The 17285-nt window shown below is 54.1% G+C and overlaps 2 protein-coding genes across 13 annotated transcripts in view; one reads left to right on the top strand and one right to left on the bottom strand.

The window, feature by feature from the left end:
- LOC109438481 (NSE1 component of SMC5/6 complex) overlaps nt 1-17285 on the bottom strand; it is a 151269-nt gene that overhangs the window by 120629 nt on the left and 13355 nt on the right. For 4 of the 6 annotated variants that reach the window (XM_019718389.3, XM_019718390.3, XM_088801144.1 and 1 more), the window contains 3 exons: nt 16059-16175; nt 15349-15469; nt 14825-15009 (listed from right to left, as the gene is read on the bottom strand). In XM_019718389.3, coding sequence (XP_019573948.2) covers nt 14930-15009; nt 15349-15469; nt 16059-16175 — 318 coding nt within the window. In that variant the 3' untranslated portion in view covers nt 14825-14929. Of the gene's footprint in view, nt 1-109; nt 2592-8076; nt 8373-13068; nt 13240-14824; nt 15035-15348; nt 15470-16058; nt 16176-17285 lie in introns of those variants that run through there. The other 2 variants (XR_016022481.1, XM_019718392.3) reach the window with 2 other exon arrangements.
- KDM8 (lysine demethylase 8 (putative)) lies at nt 2070-12942 on the top strand. Of its 7 annotated transcripts, none has more exons than XM_074322846.2 (9): nt 2070-2209; nt 4163-4643; nt 6370-6536; nt 7425-7557; nt 9481-9525; nt 11257-11406; nt 11784-11834; nt 11961-12053; nt 12188-12942. In XM_074322846.2, the coding sequence occupies exons 1-9, from the start codon at nt 2199-2201 to the stop codon at nt 12194-12196; spliced, it is 1140 nt and encodes a 379-aa protein (XP_074178947.2). In that variant the 5' UTR covers nt 2070-2198; the 3' UTR covers nt 12197-12942. The 7 variants fall into 7 exon arrangements, with proteins under 7 accessions (XP_074178947.2, XP_074178945.2, XP_088657268.1 ...); XM_074322844.2 differs by having other exon boundaries at nt 12150-12942; XM_074322845.2 differs by lacking the exon at nt 2070-2209 and adding an exon at nt 2339-2476 and having other exon boundaries at nt 12150-12942.

Raw genomic sequence — 17285 nt, 5'->3', positions numbered from 1 at the left:
AAATATTGTCATCTGCGCTCAAAATTCATCTCAACAAGCCAGTTTTGAAAATGCAAACAAGCTGGCAAAAGAGGTTTGTCTCCGCCTGGCTGGCAGCACCCCTACTCACTGCGAAAGGCCAGAAGCCGCTCCATATCATTGCGGAAGAGAATCAAGAGGGGGGTCCTGCGTGGGGCCTGCCGGGCTCCTAGAGGCCAAATACCACCGCAGGGCAGTCTCTGCCCATCCACTACCAAATAAAAAACAAAACTGGAGTTAGTATGAGCAGACTTTCATGTGAAAGGATGATTGCAAGGGAGATGGGGATACTGCAATAGAGAGAATGCTGTGACCTAAGGTCTGCAAGCGTCTTAGGGGCCAGGCAACAATGTCTTTGTCTTTTAGAGCAAGAACAACACAAGGCTCAAAAGAACTGGGAAGTGGAATGAAAGGGTGGCAACAAGACAGCAATGAGTGTTTGACCCTGAGGCCAGCCTATTCTCAGGAGGGGCTGTCTGCTGGCTCAGGCTGTGGGTGGCCCAAGATGCAGGGGCCTGGAGGAAGTAGAGAATTTAACCAAAGTTTGGTTAACAAGCATTTTGCTCTGATTGATTAGTGGGGACAAGCAGTTCATCTAATCATCAATTAGGCAAAGAATGGGAAGAATCTGTGACTGGCATTTTCATAGGTAACGAAGGGGGCATCCATGATGTATGTAAGTCACACAAGGGAAGGGTGATTCTCGGCAGTGAGCTGTTTACTGGGACACAAAAGGGGGAGGAGAATTCCTTTATCCCTCACTGTTTTCCAGGAAAACAGGGCTCAGGTAAAATTCACCAACATCACCACTCAACTGGGGGATGATAATTATGGTAACAGTTATCCACGCTTTTAACATTATACAGTGCGTTGTACGTGCCAGGTGTGTAGTAAATGCTCAATGAATATTTGTTCATCTTACTTAACTCTGAAATCCTTGAGGGCAAAGGTTGAGTTTTTCGTGTTTTCTCGGGTGCTAGGAGCGAGAATCCACCCCTCTGTTGAGTTGGCCTCAAGCAAGCCTGGGACTCAGAGTCTGTAGATACGACACAAGAATCTCCACCTCGCAGGTTGTTGAGAGAATTAAAGAACACTGAGGACTCCACGGGGCCCAGAAAGTTCCAGTGACAAACTCGCTCCTCGGCCTAACGCTAACCAGGCTCTCCTGCTTAGGCAGTTGCAGCAAGAACCCTGCAGGGTCAGTTTAGCAAACCCCCCCTCGGTGTCTGATGACCGTCTGCCTTCAGCAGAGTCCCCGTAACTCCTGCTGTTTCCTCTTAGCATTTTCCATCCGCTGACTCCGGCCCGGCTCCTACGCGACAAACCTCGCCTTGGCCCCACCTGTCTGCCGGTCACACCCCCCACTGCAGTAGATCCCTGAATAGTCGGCCTCTCCGTCTTTTACGACTGTCATGAATAATTTTCTCTTTACCCTCTGTAACTCCTTGTGCAAGCGTCTGCTGCTCCGGGAAGGAGAGGGCAGGGGTGTTCGCACCGAAGGGGCTACTCGTCCCCAGCCCCGTGCGACTCGACGCGGCGCAAACGCGAGGGAGGTTAGTTTGAGCAACTCGAGAGCGCGGGCTTCTCTCACGTCCTAGACACCGAGGGGAGGACAGCGCGGGCGTCGCGATGACACGCGAAGCACGAAAGGACAGCGTCCCGCGGCGCCTTGGAAGGAGCCGGCGCACGCGCTCTGAGAACGCCGCTCAGCCGCTCCCGACTTCGCGCGCTGCGGCGGCAGGAGGAAGGCCTTGCGCATGCGTAGTGCTTTTATGCCAGCATGTCGTCTTGCGCATGCGTGCGGCCAAGGCTGTCGTGCGCCTGCGCAGTTGTTGGCCGTCGCGTTAATTGCAACCCGAGCGTTCCTGCGCGGCCTTTCCGTTTCTCCTGGCAGGTAGCTGCCGGCTGTCAATCCCGGGCCGATCGGCCTTTGTCATCAGCCTGGACTTATGCCGACAGCAAACGCTTCAGCCATCGGATTCCTAATGTGGGCCGCCGGAAAGGAAGCCCCCAGGGAGGCGCCGGGGAGGGAAGCGGTGTGAGGCCTCGGGGTGGAGCGCGGTGTGGGCAAGGGCAGCCCGGAGGGAGCCGGTGGGGCCGCGCGTTGGCTGCCTAAGGACAGGACTCGCACACTCGGCGGGAATTCACGCTGACCGTCGGCACGCGGTGTGCTCCTCCGGATGCAGCGCAGGTAGGTCAGCGTGCTCAGGGGTCACCGCCACGCTCAAGGCCGGGTGTTGAGGCCACCGCGACCGGTGCCCTGTGCCGGTGAGTTCAGCTCTCTGGACGGTGTTTGCAGAGCTCTCATCTCCGCGGTTTCTGTGAGGCAGTGTGAGAATTGAACAGCTTGTAAAACTACCGGGGCAGCCTCTCGCACAAAGCCGGCAGAGGCGACCTATCCTGGAAGCCGGCCTGGAAGGCGTCTCTTGACCAGCGGCTCCGAGAATGGCAGTTCCAGGTCAGCCTGGGGCTCCGCGGGGCTCTCGGGCTGTTTGAGACGGCCCACCGGTCTCCCTCGGACGAAGCCGTTTTGCCCAACCAATGTAAACACCACGCTGGAGGGTGCTTTAGATCTGTAAAGAGAATGTAAGAGAATTGTGGGATGGCTGCTGGCTTCCCAGGCGGCTTTATCTGACACCCAGAAGGAACCCACTTGGGCTGTTCACTAACAGCTAACCCAAGGCCGCCTCACAGGTGCGCTCGCCAGGAGGGTGAGTTTATGAAGTCAGGACCTGAATCCATCTGGGCTGTATGTACAGCCCAGACTTGGCACCTTTGTGTCTAAAGTGACCAGTAAAAAGGCTTTGATGAAGTTCACAGTAGGCTGCTTTTAAAGCCAAAACAGAAGGTACTGAGAGGGTAGCTCATACTACCTTTGTCTGACCCCCTTTGCAAGACTGTCCAACAAACATACTTTCGTGAGAGGTCGAGACACAGGCCCCTGAGAAAAGCTGTTTTGTGCAGCTGGTGCCAGGTTGTCCCCTGAAAGCTATCACATGGCACTGTGAAAGGTCCTTTTACAGCAGGACACAAGACCACAGGGCTGTCTCTATACCTGACATCGCCACCCTCACCGCCTTTTAAAAAAGCCTTCCGTGATCAATAACAGGCATTTTAAGGACAATACCTATCGAGCTCTAGGAGACTGACTTTAAAGTGAGAGTGTAAGACCACTCAGACTTTTTTATGTCCTGTAATTAGGTGGACCATAGGTCTCGATTTGCCTGGAGTAACCTGTTTGACTTGTCCAGTCATTAAATACTATATAGAATCATAATTGAGAGCAGAACTTATTTTATATTAATATTTCTGCCTAAGGACTGGCCTGCCATCCATATATAATGCCCAGGTTAGTGCCACCAATGGCATCAAGTATGATGGGTTCCCTTCTGAATAGTTTTTATGTATCTCTAGGTTTCTTCCTGAGAAGTTAAGCTCTCATGCGTTCAATAACCTTAGTTAAGTGCCTACTGTGAACGACACTGCTTGTAACAGGTTCTCAGAAAATGGAGAGAAATGAGACATGTTCTTGCCCTGGTATTTGAGAGACAGACATGTAAGCCCATATTTGTGGTAGGCTCCACATAGGGGATCATTAAGGTGGGCCCTAAAGGTTGGATAGGAGTTTGCCAGAGAGGAGGGACATGGGAGGCATTCCAGAGAAGAACCACACGTTCCTCTCTGAACAAATACTCATCACACTGCATACCTGGTATTGGGCCAGACCCTGAAGATACAGAGGTGACCCCAGACAGATGGGGGCCCTGCCCTCACAAAGTTTATGCCTAACAGAGAAGGCCTCTGTTGAAGAACCATCATAGATGAGGTGTGTGTTACAAAGGACAAGTACAGGAAGCTGTGGGAACTTACAGGGGACCAAGTGTATGTGTATATGTGTAGTCTCTCTCTCTCTCTCTCTCTCTCTCTCTATATATATATATATATATATATATATATATATATATAATATTTATTTATTTTTATTATTTTTTTAAAATAAAATCTCACTGGTTGACTTTTTGGCCGCTGGATGTCATCACAGATCTAGCTTGCCCCCGTTTTATTTTATAAAAATTCCCAGCTGTGTGTATTCAGGTGCACATCATACTGTTTTGCTGTAACATTTTCTTTCCTCTTCCACCAGCACCCATCAGACTGAGCTGGCAGGAAAAGTCTCTCTCCGGGACGCCCTGAGGGCACTCCTGCCCCGCACTAAAGAAGAAATGAAGCTGGACCTCAGCGAGAGAGTGGACAGGAGTGTAGTGACGCTGCTGAAGCAAGCCACCGACCTCTTCTATGGGGGCAGGGTGAGCGAGTGTCTGGAGGCCAGCGAGGCCATCTGTGACTACTCCTGGGAGAAGCTCAACACCGGAGCCTGGCAGGAGGTGGACAAAGACTGGCGTCGGGTTTACACCTTTGGCTGCCTTCTGAAAGTCCTGTGTCTGTGTGCGGCTCCTGGGGAGGCTGCCCCTGTGCTCGCCGCCCTGAAAGTCTGTGACATGGGCCTGCTGATGGGGGCGGCCATCCTTGAGGACATCCTCATTAAAGTTGCTGCCATCCTACAGAAGTACCTCTCTGGGAAAAGGCCCGGCCCAGCCCCAGCCCAGGAGCAGCACAGCATAAAGGTGGGTTGGCAGTGGCCACACCTGACACCACCCCACAGCCCTGTCTTCCTAGAGGTGACAAGTGAGTTCTCCCTTGGGTGAGGCCTCAGCGTGCTGACCTGTCTGGGTAAAAACAGCATCTTCTGTTGGCATGGAAATGAGTAGTTCCATCTGTTTTGATCCACATTTTTCCTTCCAGCGTCTGCAGCAGCAGCACCTTTCTGGAGAGAGGGTGGAAGCTTTGTGGCTTGAGAGAAACAGCCCAAGGGGAGTGTGCAGGTGATTGCTGCAGCCAGCTAGCCCATCTCATGCAGTTTTCCTTGGCCAGCTGGTCAGTCCTCCCTTTCGATCCCGGCACGCGTCCCTCCTGGTATTTAAGCACACGTGCCAAAGGACAGTACCCTAAGACACTGAGCATGGCTCACTGAGAAGGCACACGTCCACGGCTAACACACAGGCCTCACGCTAGCTCACATCTGTTCATGAGGAGGAAATAGGTCTATCAAACGTGGGTAAATGTGTGACCTACTCTCTAATGTAAGAAAATGCAAAAAGAGCGAGGCAACCATTCTTGGCTATGAAATTATCTATCAACCTTTTATATAATGCCTTGGAGCTAAGGACACGGTGTGTTGGTTGACCTTCCAGAGGGCAGGGCAAACGTAGATCAAAGGACAGATGCCTGTGCCCTTCCCCAGGCTATGCTTTCCTGAGGGCACATGGATGTGACTAGGCCCAGGGTGCTGCCCGTGGGGTGGTTGGTGTTGGGCAGTGCAGGTAGCTGAAGGGCTGAGAGCTCAGGCTCTGGAGCCAGGATGCTGAGTTCAGGTTCCCATGTTGCCATCACTGCCTGTGAGCCCCTCTGTGCCCCCTCTGTTCCCCTGGCTGCAGGAGGGTGTTTGCTCAGCAGCTTGATTGATCACCAGCAGTGGCCCAGGTGTGCCAGGCGCTGAAGTGACAGTGCAGGAGGGCCCAGACCGTCACCCTGGAGCTTCCAGTCTAGTGAGGCTGCAAAAATATGTATTCTCGGGTGGTAGGAACGGTGGGGGAGACAGCTTCACGTAGGGTAGTCTCTGATGAGGGGTCGTGACAGAAGGGAACAGGCAGGTACGCCGCCAGGTGCACTGCCTGCCACTGCCGCAGCTGCGAACACTGAGAACCAGTTTGGGTCCCAGCAGTGGGGCTGCGGGAGCTGACCCAGGCCAGTCGGTCAGACTGGATACTTTTCCTGTGAGCTCTGATCTCCCGGTAGTTCAACAGAAGGGAAACAAGCCCAGAAACAGCAGCTTGTGCAGGTCCCTCAGCTGGGAGTTGGCTGAGTAACTCAGAGTGCAGCAGGCAACTGTTTGACATAAGTTGCTGGATGGAAGAGGCGGAGTTGCCAACTCTTTGTCACTGTCACTACCCGTGGGTCAGGGATGTGTCTGGAAAGGTGTGAAAGGAACACACGGTCATGACAAAAAATGTTCTGTTAGATGGTGGGGTTTGGAAGGAAGTTTTCTTCTCTTGCAGAATTTCTATGCAGCAGCATATTATTTTGTAATTTAAGAAATATGATAAGTGAACTGGTCAAAGAAAAAGCATCTTGCTGTCAGGAGAAGCAAGCAGTGGTAGTAGCCACAGTAGTAACAACCATGCTAACTAACTATAATGGGAGTAACGACACCCTCGGCTCGCCTAGCACTGACGCTAATGCCTTCAATTCTGTCTGCAGTGCTTGCCATCTTCTCATTTTGTTTTTGAACAGAAAGCCAGGAAAGAACACGTTTCTGTTCCAGACATGAGTTCAGAAAGAGCGGTCCCCCGGCTTCACTGCCCATCCCTGCAGTATTTCAGGGAGCATCATTTGGTTCCAGAGAGACCTGTGATCTTGGAAGGTGTGGCCAACCATTGGCCGTGCATGAAGAAGTGGAGGTGGGTGGCTGCTGAGGGCCACGAGGCTCACCTTCTCATCTTAGTGTCCCCAAAGGCTCCCTGCACCGCTTGTCCCATCATCCCCAAGTAAACACAGTGATATGTAAAAACGTCACTGCCATCCCTGGGAGGGTTCCAGCGGTGGCCCAGTAGCATGTCTTAAGCAACTTTGCTGGGTCTCCAGGAGTCTGGAGTTTCTTGTCCCCAAGGCTTACCAGTGGGACTAATAGACAGCCGCCTTCCCCTCCGTGGGCGTCTGGGCCCTCGGGGTGCTGTCCTCAAACAGGGAGGTCAGGATGGGCAGCTGGCGAGTGGCCACAGTGCTATGGCTGTGCGGTGTCGAAGGAGGGTGGCTGAGTTGGCCTGTCCTGTGGTGGTTTTGGGGAGGGGTGGTTCCCATTGACACTGACCACAAGAGCCGTCCTCCCAGCAAGTGTCCCAGCAGTGTGTGTCACTGCGTGCCAGGTGCCAAGACAGGCGCTGCCGTGTTTTCTTTGTCTTTATCCTTCCTGGTTCCCATGGGACAGTCATAACCCCCACTTTGCAAATGGGAAACAAGGGCTCAGATGGGTTCACTTGCCGAGGACCCCCTGGTCAGTGCCAGGCCACCAGAGTCCAAACCCCAGGCACCTCACCATCACTCTACTGTCAGCCATTTACTGAGCTTAGTGACAGGCGCGCAAAGACACAATTGGATGGCTCTTGGCAAGCAGGAAGGAGAGCCACCAATGAGAACTGGCAGCTCTGTCACTGCTTGCGAAGTGCACAGCACCAGGTGGGCAGGTGACCACCTAGTGATGAGTGGGGACCAATGTGATGCACGTTGACCACAGGGTCCCGCAAGCGTGAGCAGTAGTGGTGACAGTGACGACCCGTGTTTTCTAACAGTGTGCAGTATATCCAGGAAATCGCTGGCTGCCGCACCGTCCCCGTGGAACTTGGCTCCAGGTACACAGACGAGGAGTGGTCCCAGAGACTGATGACAGTCAGTGAGTTCATCAGCAAGTACATCCTGGGTGAGGTACGTCCCTGCATCCTATCTCCTGACACTCAAGGTGACAACACCCGTTTGGGCACAGAACCATGCGTTGTCGCACTGGAGGGTTTTGGAGAGGTCAGTCTTTTGGTCGGCAGGCTGGCCAGAGTGAGGAGGGCAGGCTGCTGGGCAGGCAGGTTAGACCCATTCCAAATACCTTTTTGTCGTATATTTCCATGGTTTTGAGTGGATTCTGAGATTGTGCCCCCATCATCACTGTGTCATGCTGCGCATTTTCATGACTCCAGAAGGAACTTCATCCTAGTTACTAGCCATCCCCATCCCCATGGCCGCCCGCCCCAGGCAACCACTGACCTGTTTCCTATCTGTGGATGGGCCTGTCTGGACATGTCATATGAATGGAGTCACACACTGTGGCCTCCTGTGTCTGGCTTCTCACTGAGCGTCATGTGCTGAGGTCCATCCACGTTGTAGTGGGTGCTAGGACTTGGACCTTTCACGGCCGAATGACACTGCCATGTGTGCACGGCACGTTTTGCTTACCGTGCAACAGTGGATGGCCACCTGAGCGTGTGCACGCCTGGCGACTGAGACTAGTGCTGCTGTGGACATTCTTGTACGAGATTCCACGTGGACACGTCCTTGTATCCTGGGTGTACACTCGTGGTGCAACTGTGAGTCGCATATCACTGCGCCCAGCCTTCTGCGGCTCCAGGCTGTTCCCACAGCACCTGCAGCATTCTGTCACTTCAGAGAGTCAGCATTCCGGGCAGGCGTTCTTCCTGTCCCAGCCGCGGGGGCAGAGGTTGCAGGTTATCTGCCTGGACCATCCCTGTTGGCTGGGAAGGAGGGGAGCCTGTGAGTGGGTGCATAGACCCGCATCTGTGAGACTTCAGCACTAGGAAAGCTTTGCATGTCTTCCACGCCCCTCGCGGCCCACTCCCCAGGCAGCCGCAGGCGCAGACACAGTACAGCTCTCATGGGACTGGTTATGCATCCAGGCCGGTAACCATGGGGGCTAACCACTTCTTCCACTGGCCTTTTCAGTATTGTAGCTGAACTTCTGAGGGACCACCCAGAGTGCCCCCCTCCTCATCACCCTCCTAAATGTACATCCTCCTCCATCGGTGCTCACGGTCGTCTTTCCTGCTTCTCCTGCATTCCTCCCCTGCCCCCATCTGCTCAGTTCTGTCACCTGCAGGCCTGGACAAGGGGGCCGTGGACTAGAGGCACACCATGCTGCCATGTCCACCTCTGCTTGTCGGTGAACCTGCTGGCAAGCACTATGCCAACTCCCTCTGCTGGGGAGAAGCCTAGTGCCCAGAGAAAGGCCTCAGCAAGGGCAGTGTGCATTCTGGGCAGAAGGGGCTTCAGATTCAGACAAAGAAGCACTGAGGCTACACTGGCCTTTGTTGGCTGTGTGTTCTGAGCTGCTTACTTACCCTCTCGGGTCCTTAGAGCTCTGACTTTTGATAGGTTAGAGTTGGTTGTGGTTAGTCGGAGGTTACTAGCACCGACTTCACAGAGCCCTTGCAAGAGTAAAACACATGAAACTGTAAGCACCGTGTGCTCAGCAGCACTCAGTCACCATCACAGGTTGTGTCCTCTGCACCAGGATGTCTGGGACGGCTGCGGTCATGTCACATCTGGCCCTGCCCAGTGCTTAGCACAGGGTCGGGCATTTTTGTAAACTCTCAATAATATTTGTCGGAAAGAGGAACGATGGAGGAGGCAGTGGAAAGACAGAGTCTCGGGGAATCCTGCAGGAACCTTCCTTATGTCAACACTTTCAGCCTTGGAGCCCTTAGGCCAAAGCTGACTCCCCAGCGTCCCACCACTGCACCCCAACTGAGCCTTACAGGAGGGGCTAGGGCAAGACCATGTGGAGGGTGTCATTAGCACTAACGGGCTTTCTGTTTTGCCACTGTTTTTTCTCTGGTGGATTAGCCAAAGGACATCGGTTACCTGGCCCAGCACCAGCTCTTTGACCAGGTAAGTCTGATACCATACTTCTCTGTCCTCCACCCTCTACCCTCCCCTCCCTTCCTCCTGGGCTCTGACCCCAAAGGGCAAGAAAGGCTGTAGCAGCCTCGTTCACCCACTGGCCTACTCCCTGCGCTGAGCAGGGAGGCGCCCTGAGCATTGCCAGTGGTCACCTGGAGAGCAGGTGAGGCCACCAGATGGCTCAGTGGGTTGGAGTGCGTCCTCTCAACCACAAGGTTGCCAGTTCGACTCCCGCAAGGGATGGTGAGCTGCGCCCCCTGCAATTAACAACTTCAACTGGACCTGGAGCAGAGCTACGCCCTTCACAACTAAGATTGAAAGGACAACAACTTGACTTGGAAAAGTCCCCGAAGTACACACTGTTCCCCAATAAAGTCCTGTTCCCCTTCCCCAATAAAATCTGTTAAAAAAAAAAATCCAGAACGGAAACATATAACGTAATAAAAGAAGAAACAGAGGGAGAAATCATAGGATACCACCACACACAAATAACAGACAACAAAAAGGCAAAGAAACAATGGAGACACAGTCTTACCAGAAAACTAAAGATACAATGATAGGAAATCCTCACATATCAATGATCACCCTAAATGTAAATGAACTGAACTCACCAATAAAAAGTCACAGAGTTATCAGATTGGATCAAAAAACTAAACCCAGCCGTATGCTGTCTCCAAGAGACACATCTCAGCTACAAGGACAAACACAGACTCAAAGTCAAAGGGTAGAAATTGACACTCCAAGCAAATGGTATCCAGAGAAAATCAGCTGTAGCGATACTGGTATCAGATGAAACAGACTTCTGGATAAAAAGGGTAACGAAACAAAGATGGACATTTCATAATGATAAAGGGGAGTATACAACAAGAAGACAAAATAGTCATCAATATTTATGCCCTCAATTAGGGAGCACCGAAATATACCAAGCAACTACTAACAGAACTAAAGGAAGAAATTAACCAAAACACAATAACAGTAGGGAACCTAAATACATCATTGACAGCTATGGATAGATCATCCAAACAGAAAATAAAGAAAGAAATAGCAGCCCTAAATGACACATTAGATGAAATGGACATAATTGACATATATAGAGCACTTCATCGTAAAACATCAGACTATACATTTTTATACAAAAAAAAAACCTACAGACCAATATCTCTGATGAATAGAGATGCAAAAATCCTAAACAAAATTCTAGCATATTGAATGCAACAGTGCATTAAAAGGATTAGTCATCACGACCAACTGGGGTTCATCCCAGGGGCACAAACCCATCAATGTGATACATCACATAAACAAAATAAAGGACAAAAATCATAGGGGACAGGAGAGCTCCAGAAGCGGGTTAACGGGGTCTAATATATGGTCATGGAAATAGAACTGACTCTGGGTCAGTGAACACAGAATGTGAGATATAATGTATTACAGAATTGTACACCTGAAATCTATGTAACTTTACTGTCAACCCAATAATTTAAAAAAAAAACAAAAACGGAAACAACAACAAAAAATTTGTGGGACATGGAAACCGGGAACTGAAATTACAGCTTTTCCTTGGTAACATATTTTTACATTCCTGTGTCCCAGCACGTGGACAGTTATGTTGTCACATGGGAGGACTGCATGTATGTGGCCCTTCCGTCAGACAGATGAATTCTGGGCTGGTGAGTCCCACAAGCATGGCCTAACCTTCCACATCTGCTCTGACACCCACAGATCCCAGAGCTGAAGCAGGACATCAGCGTCCCCGACTACTGTTGCCTCGGTGACGGGGAGGACGAGGACATCACCATCAATGCCTGGTTTGGGCCCCCAGGCACTGTGTCCCCACTTCACCAGGACCCCCAGCAGAACTTCCTAGCTCAGGTTGGAGTCACAGCAGAGCACACCCCCTCCCCATCGGGCTGGGTGTCAGGACAGGATGCAGTGAGTGCCCACCTTCAGACCCGTCTCCCTGTGAGGCTGGCTCCTCAGTCACTGTGGGGCTGTCCTGGGACTCGGATGAGGGAGGGGCACCTTGTAAAGCCACCTGGCTTTTCCTAAGCAGAGGGTTTACAACTGAGAGCAAGCTTCCAGCCAAGCAAACCAATCCACAGAGGCAGATTGCCCAAGGGGATACTGGCTCCATCACCTGTCAGCTTTGTGAACCCAGGCAACCCATGTCCTTGCCTGTCACGGGCTGATGACAAACCACTTCTGAGGGTGGCTGCCACAGCCCAGTGCTTAATTGCTGTTGGCTACAGGAGCAAATTTATGGACGTGTGATGTGTCTGGAGAACGCACTGGAACCCCAGGTGCGTGTGGTGGTGATAGGCCAATGGGGTGCAGCACACCGCATGCGGAATAACACGTGGAGGGGGGGCAGTGGGCGATGAGGCCACCAATCGGCCGACCGACCAACGGGGTCACTGTCTTCCCAGGTGATCGGGAGGAAGTACATCCGGCTGTACTCTCCGCGGGAGTCAGAGGCCTTATACCCTCATAGTACGCACCTTCTTCACAACACGAGCCAGGTGGGTAGGCGGGACCCAGGGTGGCATCGCAGCTTCCCTCCCAACCTACCTGGGTCCGTGTGGAGACCGGACAGGTGAGCCCTGTGCCCTCTCCAGGTCGACGTGGAGAGCCCTGACTTGGAGCGGTTCCCCAGGTTTGCTGAGGCCCCGTTCCTGTCCTGCGTGCTGTGTCCTGGAGAGGTCCTGTTCATACCAGCGAAGTGCTGGCACTACGTGCGCGCCCTGGACTTGAGCTTCTCGGTCAGCTTCTGGTGGTCATAGCCCTAGGTGTCCTGTGGCCTGCAGTGCTGGAGCATCTGCAGCAGCCTGGGCTGCGGTTGGCCCTGGTGTTGAGGCACGTGTTCCTGTCACCACAGAGGGTTCTAGACCTTGGACATTGCCACTATCTTAACCATAGTGATCATCATACTTCTTTTTCACGGCCACACTGCCATCTCTGGAGACAGTGTGGCCGTGGTCACAGGAGGGTCCCTATCGTCCCCTGGACAGCTGACCTCTGCTGCGCAGCTTTCTGTGGTCTGTGCGGAGGCGTCACCCGCCAGCACAGGACTGTATGGATCTTCTGAGCTTGTTCCTAAAGCAAGAAAAGCACTGCAGCACCTAGAAGCCCCCTCGCGCCCCACAATCTCCAGCCCCCAGGGGCCACTGCTCTCGAGAGAGGCTCAGGCTTCAGGATTCCCATAAGCGTGTTTCTTTTGACCTCTAAGTCTCTCCCCAGACGGAAGACGGGCGTGTCCCAAAAGCTGGCACTTCAACTACCCCAGTGACATTTCTGCAGTGTTGTCTCGGTTGGACAACACTCATCACACCAGTGACCAGTAGGAAAAGCGTAACCTGTTCCAAACCTATCGTAAAGGAGATTTTAAAGCTAATAAACCTCAAGAAAGTGTTTACCGCTTCACTACACACTGTATTCTGGGAATGCTAGAAGCACTTCTGGTCACCGGGTGTGTGGGGCGCAGGGGTGTCCACAACAAGCAACTGTGTGAAACTAGCTGGGTGACCTATAATTTACCTCAACTCCGACACCACCTGGAGACAGTGTCAGTCCCACAGGACTGCTGTGACAACAGGATGTCCACAGGGAGCAGTCACCATTCTAGCGGCTGGTGGGAGCCTTGCGATGGTCACACAGAGGAGGGTCTGGAACGACACACAGGAACTGCCAAGGAGGCGGAGAGAGGGCCTGGAGGTAGAGACAGCCCCAGGGTGGAATGGGAGGTGGCACAGGAAGAGTCCAGGCTGCCCAGCTCAGACTAGTTTAAGCAAAGAGCCAGGCAGACCCATGGGCTCAGTGCGAAAGGTGCTGCAGGGGAGCCCAGGCTTCCCTCCTGTTGGCGTGGCCATGGTTCCTTCTTTCCCCTTGTACAGCTTGGCCTTCTCCCTGGGGGAGAGTGGCCCAGCAGGTAAGCTGTCCTCGATGTTCCCATCTGCAGTCCACTCCCACTGTGGCACCAGCATCCAGTATTCAGAGAGCCCCTGCCTCAGCTTCAGCCATGTGCGAACACCACGGGGACCGTCCCACCCCATTCCCCGCCAGCATCCAGATCAGAAGCTGTGTGCTGCTAAGTGAATATGGGGTAGGCATGGGCGGCCACATCACCACCAGGCAGAAGGAGCTGGAATCCTGGGAGAGACCGCCCTGTCGGACCCCAGCAGAGACACACACGGATGCCTGCTGATGATGCTGGAACCACCAGGTCAAGCCTCTCCTGAAGGAGCCCCTCTGGCCAAGTCCTTCCTTGTTCCAGCCAATTGGGGTTGGCTTTTCTGTCATGACTGATACGGGGCTGGAAAAGTGACAGGGAATTACAATGGGCAAGTATGGTGACCCAGAAAGTGCAGGGAGACGGGGACTGGGAGCTGCAGGTGTTAAGAGTGTGGAGTGCGGGTGGGGGGGGCAGCGAGTGACTCGGGAGGAGCAGGCTGACTGGAAGGGAGGGAGGCTGCATCACTGACTAGTGGAGAAGGGACAGGCCCTGAGATGCACTGGGGGCTCGTCCTTGGCTCGTGACTCATGCACCCACCAGCAGTAGCCAGCAGGGCACACCGGGCTGACCAACATCGTGAGAAGGTCACTGGTGGAAAAGCCTGGACATGTGGGCAGCTTGGAGCTGGTTCAGGGTAAGGGGGGTAAGGGGTGAGGAGCTGGTGTGGGGGAGGGACCCAGCCCAGGGCAGCAGCGGTGGGGCTGAGGGCCATCTGAGAGGTGTACCACACGTGTGGTAACAGGTGTGAGGAAGGTGGCCAGTAAGGAAAAGGTATGTAGGCCAACTCCTGGCTGGGGCCCCTGATGGGCAGGGCTGCCCTTGACCAAGCAGGGACAGGAGGGCCCAGTAAGGAGAGCACAGCGCCAGCCCATCTTGCCAGCTTCAACCCATTCAGGCCAGTTGCATCATGGGCCAGAAAAGGGTTCAGTCTGTGGCAAGTTGGAGAGGTCAAGGCCAAGGCTTGCTCAAGTCAGCTCCGTCTGGCCACTGTTGGTGGGACAAGCAACCAAGGCTGGAGACTGAAGGCAAAGCCATGCCAATCAAGGACAGTGAGCCGCCCTGGCTGGGACTGGACAGATGCAGGCGCTCTAGTACCGGTTCCGTGACCAGTGTCCTCCAGGAAAGGGAAACATCCATAACATGAACCCCAACCAGATGAACTCAGGACAGACGGCACAGGACAGACAGGTGCAGGACAGATGTCACAGGACAGGTGGCGCAAGAGAGACGGGCACAGGACAGACAGCGCAGGACAGATGGCGCAGGGCACAGATGGGGAGCTGCAGTGAGTCCTCAGTGAGTTTTATTTCGTCCTGCTAGTAAGGAGGTGCTTCCTGAGACATGGACGTGGACGCCCGTCTTCCTCACGGGCTGTGGCAGCGCCAGCTAGTGCTGCCTGGACCGCGAGGGCTTTTTGCTCGGCTTAGAGACGGCAGCCTCCCGGTGCTTCTCAGGGTCAAAGACTTCTGCACAGAGAAGAGGCCGGGGGCACTGAATGGCAGGGTTGGCTGCACTGACCACAGCTTGTGCCACAGTTGCATTCCAGTGCCAAGCATCCTTTTCTATGTCCCTAACTCCTCACTGACCCCCATGCCCAGCCTGCAAGGAAAGGAGGGGCCTGACCTGAGGGAGCTGTGACAGGGCCTACGCAACCCCGACAGTGGCCCGGGAGAAAGCCTGGTGGCCCCCACGTCCCACCCGGCACAGACGCTTTGGGCACGTGGGGCTCGGGTACTGTGCTCAGTCCTGCCAGCTGGCTCCGCCCACAGTCCCGGAGCTCCGGCGAGGGCCTTGGGGACACCAACCTGGTATCTCGTGGGGCCAGTAGTCATTACAGTTGGGGCAGCGCGGCTCTGAACTGGATTGGAAGTACTTGGCCACACAAGGCAAATGCATCCTGATGCCACAGGTGTCACAGCTTTGACCCTGGAACAAGAAAGGTGCTCAGAGCCGTCCAGAACCTGTCCAGCATTTGGTGTATGTTTGTCTTCCAGGCCACAGATTAACAATGAAAATAACCCCAAGCCCTTAGTCCAGGTGTCATAAACAACTCGGACAAACGAACGCGGGTGGAAGAAGCTCAAGACTCAAGGCCATAGCACAGCAGTGGTCACTGGCCGGCCCAGCATAGTGGCAAGGCCAGCCTGAAACTTGGACAGGTGAGAGGAGGGCCACAACTTTCAGAATGCACCTGGGCAATGTGGTCCCAAAGTCTGAAAACCATTGCAGTTTGTCCCAGGAACTCAGCCAAAGGATGGGTCACCAGGCATCAAGGCTGTAGGTGCAGACCGGATGGAGAGCAGTTGGGGACAGTCAGTAAGCGTTACAGAGAAGGAAACTGAATGCCCCACAATGCCACAGTGGCCAGCACACAGCTGCCGAAGGAGCAGGGTCAGCCTGGGGAGAAAGATCTCCTCTCCTGGGCCGAGGGGCTGCAGCAGGGTGGTAAGGGGTGGCGGGGGGGGGGGCTGCACTGGGTGGTCCAGGGCTGCAGCAGGGACGACTCACATGTTACCTGGATGAGAAGGCTGTGGCATATGTTGCAGACCTTCATGGCGTCAGGGTGCGTCTCCCGGATGTACTGCTCCATCTCCAGGATGGCCCGGCTGTGCAGGGTGAAGTCCCCCTCCTTCTGCAGGGACACAGTGGGAGCCACAAACTCAGGCCACTGTCACGCCAGACCCTTCCCTGCTCGATCCCATCCCCTCTGCCATCCCACTGCCCAAGGCCCAGAGAGGTGCATTGGCCTGGCCGCCCCAGCCAGCTAGTGTGCATGCTGGCCCCTCAGAGAGCCTCCAGCAGGGGACTTGGGCAAAGACATGAAAGGAAATGGAGGAGCAGAGAGGATAGGACCCTGGGCCCAAAGCTCAAGTCCAGCAGACCCCAGAGGCGCGTCATTGCCCCCATCACCCAGCTTCTCTGAGCAGCAAAGGCCTGGGGCACAGGGCGAGCCCGCCGATAAAGGTGGGCACACACCAATTCAACTGTTACGTGCTCCTGCCAGCGAGAGCTGCACACGTGTGGTGACTCGCAGCCCGGAGCAGGGTGCAGGGGTGTCCTAGTTCTTGCGGCCGAGGTAATGGAGGATTCAAAGTGTTTATGAAAATCCGTCTCTCTTGTATCATTTTTTGGTAACTTTTAAATGAATTCTAACCCTCTAGAACGGCACCCACCTGCCCAGTGACCCGTCCAGCGCTCACCGAGTGCCCACAGGTGCGACAAGTTATACTGTGAGGAAGCGGTGGCCTGAGGACTGAGTGTGGTCAGTTCTGGCCCGAGTAGCCCAAGAACATTCCCGTGTTGCCAAATCCACCCCAGGGAGGAAGAAGAGCTGTGACAAAGCGACGGGTGGGAGCTGCAGTCCCTGACCTGGGGCCTGAACATGGCCTGTCACTTGATAGTGTTCCCAGACCGCGAAGCTGAGAACAGAGCTAAGGGCTCTCCACCATCCCAGGGCAGCTGGGACGACCCAAGGCTGTGACATGCACCAACACGCCCAGAGAGCCTGGCTCTCACGGGGAGCTCCTGCCACCTGTGACCTCTCCACCATCTTCCTCCCTTCAGGAAGTACCTCAGGAAGTGACCACTTCCATTCTGACTGCCAGGGCCAGCCCATCGCCTTAGAGATCAGTAACTCAGAGCACTGACTTGAAAAACCAGACGCACACTCTCGCCGCAAAGGAAGTGAAGAGCGCGTCATCCACAAGCAGCAGCCTCCGGCCGGTCTGCGCGGCCTGACAAG

The sequence above is a fragment of the Rhinolophus sinicus genome, chromosome 10, assembly GCF_057876585.1.
Source record: "Rhinolophus sinicus isolate RSI-liver-muscle chromosome 10, RSI-T2T, whole genome shotgun sequence".
In the NCBI taxonomy this organism is placed as follows: domain Eukaryota; kingdom Metazoa; phylum Chordata; class Mammalia; order Chiroptera; family Rhinolophidae; genus Rhinolophus; species Rhinolophus sinicus.
The sequence above is the reverse complement of the archived record's forward strand: the minus strand, read 5'-3'. Positions and strand labels throughout refer to the sequence as shown.

What these genes read in the sequence shown, in the direction of transcription:
- KDM8 (XM_074322844.2), top strand. An exon ending in CCGTGCATGAAGAAGTGGAG is followed by an intron (nt 6,537 to 7,424) that starts GTGGGTGGCTGC and finishes GTTTTCTAACAG; the next exon opens with TGTGCAGTATATCCAGGAAA. An exon ending in AGAACGCACTGGAACCCCAG is followed by an intron (nt 11,835 to 11,960) that starts GTGCGTGTGGTG and finishes CTGTCTTCCCAG; the next exon opens with GTGATCGGGAGGAAGTACAT.